At 35.1% G+C, this 5,025-nt stretch overlaps 1 protein-coding gene across 4 annotated transcripts; it reads left to right on the top strand.

Moving 5' to 3' along the window:
* Positions 1–4,753, top strand: LOC110615555 (auxin-responsive protein IAA9). Of its 4 annotated transcripts, none has more exons than XM_021757477.2 (7): positions 1–178; positions 1,403–1,851; positions 2,049–2,167; positions 2,239–2,465; positions 2,615–2,756; positions 3,430–3,491; positions 4,336–4,753. In XM_021757477.2, exons 2-7 carry the CDS (start codon positions 1,441–1,443, stop codon positions 4,371–4,373), a joined length of 999 nt encoding a protein of 332 aa, XP_021613169.1. In that variant the 5' UTR covers positions 1–178; positions 1,403–1,440; the 3' UTR covers positions 4,374–4,753. The 4 variants fall into 4 exon arrangements, with proteins under 4 accessions (XP_021613169.1, XP_021613168.1, XP_043812288.1 ...); XM_021757476.2 differs by having other exon boundaries at positions 1,941–2,167; XM_043956352.1 differs by lacking the exon at positions 1–178 and adding an exon at positions 389–531 and having other exon boundaries at positions 1,941–2,167.
* Positions 4,754–5,025: the final 272 nt, after the last annotated feature.

Raw genomic sequence — 5,025 nt, 5'->3', positions numbered from 1 at the left:
ATAAGCTCTTGTTGCTTTGTGCCAAATGGAGGGTCCTTAGTCCTTTCTCCCTCTCTCTCTCTCTCTCTCTCTCTCAGAATTTCAATTCTTCGCTGCTAAAATCAAAGCAAAAAAAAAATAAAAAACCTCCAATCGATCCTCATATTCAGCTTCAAATCCACAAATCTAATCTAACCAGGTACATCTATTAATTTCTAATTTTTCTTGAGGTGTTCTTCGTTTTCAGGATTTTGGTCACTTAATTTGTTTCTTTCAGATTATTTTCTTTCTTCTCTGCTATGACAGTGATTTCTCACTGTTCTTTTTATGCTTCATGTTATATGTTGTCGTTTCTGTTGTTTTTGTTAAGCCTCTGTTTGTTTCTCGAGAATACCAAGGAAAATGAAAGCTGAAACAGAAAATGTTCAAGTCTTTTTGTTTATGTGTGTGTTGGTTTTAGTCTCTGAACAGTGAAAACATCCAACGGAATTTTTGAAGCTCAGTTGAGTGGAGATTTCTTGTGTTAAGAGTGGCTTAGTGAACCAGGAAAAAGTTAGTTCCATTTCACTTTCTTCTTCAGCAAGCGACCAATTTTCTATATTACTTCAATTTTTTTTTAAAGCATTTTCTCGGGCGGGTTTAGGTTAATTTGTGTTGTATTTTTTCGCCATGCAAATAGCACTATTGGCTGCACTTACTCTAAGTTCTTCCCTGCTGATTTTTCTGCAAATACTTGAAGTTCTTCCTGCTGATTTTTTACTTTTGATAGTCATAGAAATGTGATTATTCTTTCAATTTGGCGAGCAGATATTTTATTAGCACTAGAAGGAATTAGATCTTTCCGTTCTAACCAACTAAGCAGCTTAATTTTGTAGCTTGATTTTTATACAAGAGATTTTTTTTTTTTTTTGGTAATGCAGTTTTGTTGTAGTCTAGCCTGACTCTGTAATCTATATTTATTCAGGTAATTCCTGCAGATTCAAATTTAGATCATCGTTGGATTAGTAATCAGCATTTGATAATTAATCGATATTTTGAACTCTCTGATTTTTTTAATAAATTTTTCCTATGTTTCTTTTTAAAAAATAGCTACTATTGCTGTGACTTATCGAAGTTTCATGCGGCATATAATTTTTCAAATCCCTTTTTAACTCTTAATCATTAAGATCTGTTAATATTTGCAGTTTTCACGTCTAGTTTGTCCTTATTGCTTTTAGGATGGTCCTTCAAACACAGTAATTTGTGATCCGAAGGGAGTTTGGTTAAATTAGGCCAATCAACTGTTTGTGATTTGAGTTGATTGTTATTCACATATTTGTCTTTTATTTACAGATTCAATGTTTTTGTGTATGTGATGAGCTTCTTTGAATTTTCGAATGGTTATATTTTCTGAGGAAGAATATTTATGCAATGCTTCTAGCAGGTTACAGAGAATTCTGAGTGTTTTTCTTCTTCATTCTGATGTCACCACCACTAGTTGGTGTTGTGGAGGAGGAGGGTCAGAGCAATGTCACTGTACTGGCTTCTTCCACCTCTGCAGAAAGCGTATGCCAGAACAGCTCTGAATTAAAAGAGCGAAACTATATGGGATTGTCAGATTGTTCCTCCGTAGACAGTTCAGTAGTTCCTTCTGCATCTGATGAGAGAAAGAATCGTTTGAATTTGAAGGCTACAGAACTGCGACTTGGGCTTCCGGGGTCTCAATCTCCTGAAAGGAATTCAGAGCTCTGCCTGTTGAGCTCTACGCAACTTGATGAGAAGCCCTTCTTCCCCTTGCATCCCTCTAATGATGGTCACTGCTCTTCAGCACAGAAAAATGTGGTTTTGGGTAACAAAAGAGGGTTCTCTGATGCTATGGATGGGTTCTCAGAGGTGTGAATAAAAAGCTTTACTTGTGGGAGCAAATTTTTTCTTTTTTTTTTACTGATGGATAACTAATACATTACTGATCTGTGGTGCAGGGTAAGTTTCTTTCAAATTCAGAGGTTAATGTGATACTTTCGCCTAGGCCTTCTTCAAACTTGGGATTGAAACCTGGTTCTGCACTTGAAAACTTTGGGCCTCAAGCAGGTAAAGTGAAAGACATAGTTGCACCAAAGGTGCCACAGGAGAGGCCTCATGGAACACATGATAACAGACCAAATCACAGTGCTTCTACAAACAACAACAGTAGTGCACCTGCAACCAAGTAAGTGGAGAGAAGTTTTATGGTCAGTCTCTTAACCTTGAGAATGGTCTCTAATTTTTCTTCTTTGGCAGGGCACAGGTTGTGGGTTGGCCACCTATTAGATCATTTAGGAAGAATTCTCTTGCTACCACATCAAAGAACACTGAGGAAGTGGATGGAAAAGCAGGGTCCGGTGCTTTGTTTGTTAAGGTTAGCATGGAAGGTGCCCCTTATTTGAGAAAAGTAGACTTGAGAAACTACTCTGCATATCAGGAACTATCTTCTGCCCTTGAAAAGATGTTCAGCTGCTTTACTATAGGTGAGATAAATAAAAGATTATATTTTATGAAGGTTGTCTTTGTGGAAACCATTATTAAGTAATACTTTGCTGGACTGATATCCTTTATTTGATGGATATTTATTCTAGTTTCCATGGATCAAGTTACTGCTATTCCATTATGATGTCAGGTCAATATGGATCTCATGGAGCTCTGGAAAGAGAGATGCTGAGTGAGAGCAAGCTGAAGGATCTGCTTCATGGTTCAGAATATGTTCTTACCTATGAGGATAAAGATGGTGACTGGATGCTTGTTGGTGATGTTCCATGGGAGTAAGTACTGATGCTCTTTATACCTTTTTCTTGATATTTTGAAGTCTTGCCTGTCATAAAGTGAATTCTTGTTGAAAATAATACCTTTTCAGTTCTTCAGCTTTGACAAGTGGTTGGCATTTATGGAAATCTAAGTAACAACTGTATCTTGTAGTATTCTACATCATATTAAATAGATAAGGGATATTTTAGATGCAATCTGCATGGGAAACATTCCAGAATATTTCACATATCATCTTTGTGCCATTTTTCTTAGAATGCTTTTAAAGATTGTGTAATGCCCATGAGTCTTTGAAAAGAAAAACTGCTAAATTTTATTATTGAGGAACTCTTTTAGGATACCATCAATCTTTTCCTATCTCACAATTTAATTTTTTACCATAAGCTGCAGGGACACTGATGCTGATTCGGGTTTACTATATTCTTGCATCTGTTACATTTGATAATGCATAACTAATGTATTAGTTAACATCTGGAATCAGTTGGGATAACAAAGACAATTAGCAGTTAAAAATTGTGTGTTCCTTTGGGAAAAATATGATTTAATTGATCTTGGATTTGATTGGTGAAACTCCTAGAACTGTTGCTGAATTGTGTTACATTCAGCACCACTTCCTTAGTTTTCTATGTGCAAATAGGTGTATTTTGACTTGTCCGTACTTATATACTTCAGGATGTTTATTGATACATGCAAGAGGCTAAGGATCATGAAGAGCTCTGATGCCATTGGCCTAGGTGTGTATTTTTATGTTTTTAACTATTTCTTAAAGTAATTTAAGACAGCATGCTGCAATTCACCTTATTAGGGGGTAGAGCCACAAGAAAAGTTATTATGCGTACCAGAATCACAACTATGTATTGATTTTGCATAAGTAGGAATTTTCCACTTAATACCAAATTTGCATTAAAAGATAAATCTTGTAGGAGCATAACAAGAATTTTTTTTTAAAAAAAAGTCTCATCTGTTAATAAATATGCCTTTCTCAAAAAACAAAACGAAAAAGAAAATCACAAGATGGATAGAAGAACCTGTGATACTTGGTTTAATCCTTGATCTAAAACTGTAGGCTATAAATGCTTAGGATTAATCATGGACTTATAGTTTAATATTTTCTCTTCAAGAATCAAGATCCTGTAGAGAAGTTTGAGTCTTTTCTGAAGGGCATTGACTTTCAAATATCAACAATTGTTGTTCTTTCCTGATGATTATTTTCCTTATCGAACATCCAGAAAACATTTTCCTTTGGAAGTGAAACCTCAAACCCAATTCCTTTATTTAGTGTGTTTTCCAGCAATCTATGACAGACTGCCTTACTTTCTCTACCTAACATATTGACGTCTTGAAAAATGCTTTTAGTTTGTGGGACTTTTAGTATATATTGAATCCATCTAGCATTAATACATTATCGCCCATAACGTTTCATTGTCATGAATTTGCTCTAGCTACTAGTGCTACCAAAACTGCCACAAATTATATTATTTTACATGATGCTTGTTACCAACTCAATTTATTTGTATGTTTATGTTAAATTTTGTTGCATTGAGATTATATGAAGAGAATATTTTATCTTGTATGCAGCTCCAAGGGCTGTAGAGAAATGCAAGAACCGGAACTAGCCAGTCAAGCTATCCATCCAGCACGCCATGTTTGAAAAATTGATACTGAAGCTCATGATTCAAAATTCCTACAAGGAGAGCAGGGAAAGCTAGGGTGCTGGATTGGGTATATGATATCATGGGTATCTGAATCTTATTTATGTTTTTTCATTTCAAGAAGATTCATGTTTCCTAAGCTTCGGTAAGTTTACAAAAAAAGAAATAAAACTTCGAAAGACCTGTGTATTTGAGAGTGTCACAATTGCTCTCTGTTTTTATGTCTGGACAAGTTCATGTTCGTAGTCTGTAAATTGCATCGTCTGTTTATCTCATTATGCAATGTCTGTATGGTGAAAACCTCTAATTTCAGACAATCTAGCATTCTGACTTTTATCCTGTAATCTCTCTGTGGCTTTTTCATCTGTAATGGTTTTTGGCATGCTCCAAACAAAAATATTTTATTTGTTTGATTGTCCTGAAGGAATGATTTCAATTGGGTAAACATTTAATTAGTCGTCGACCACTCATTGCTCTTCCAGCAATGCCAACAATTAAAAATCATTTAAGGTTAAAATAAAAAACTCTTAATGATTCCCAAGCTGAAATTATGTATTATGCTTTGCTTAAACAATTGAGATATTGACAGCTCCTTTTTGATATGCTTGTCGGGTAG

The sequence above is a fragment of the Manihot esculenta genome, chromosome 5 (assembly GCF_001659605.2).
Source record: "Manihot esculenta cultivar AM560-2 chromosome 5, M.esculenta_v8, whole genome shotgun sequence".
NCBI classification, from domain to species: Eukaryota; Viridiplantae; Streptophyta; class Magnoliopsida; order Malpighiales; family Euphorbiaceae; genus Manihot; species Manihot esculenta.
Note: the sequence above shows the minus strand (reverse complement) of the source record. Positions and strands in the feature narration are given on the sequence as shown.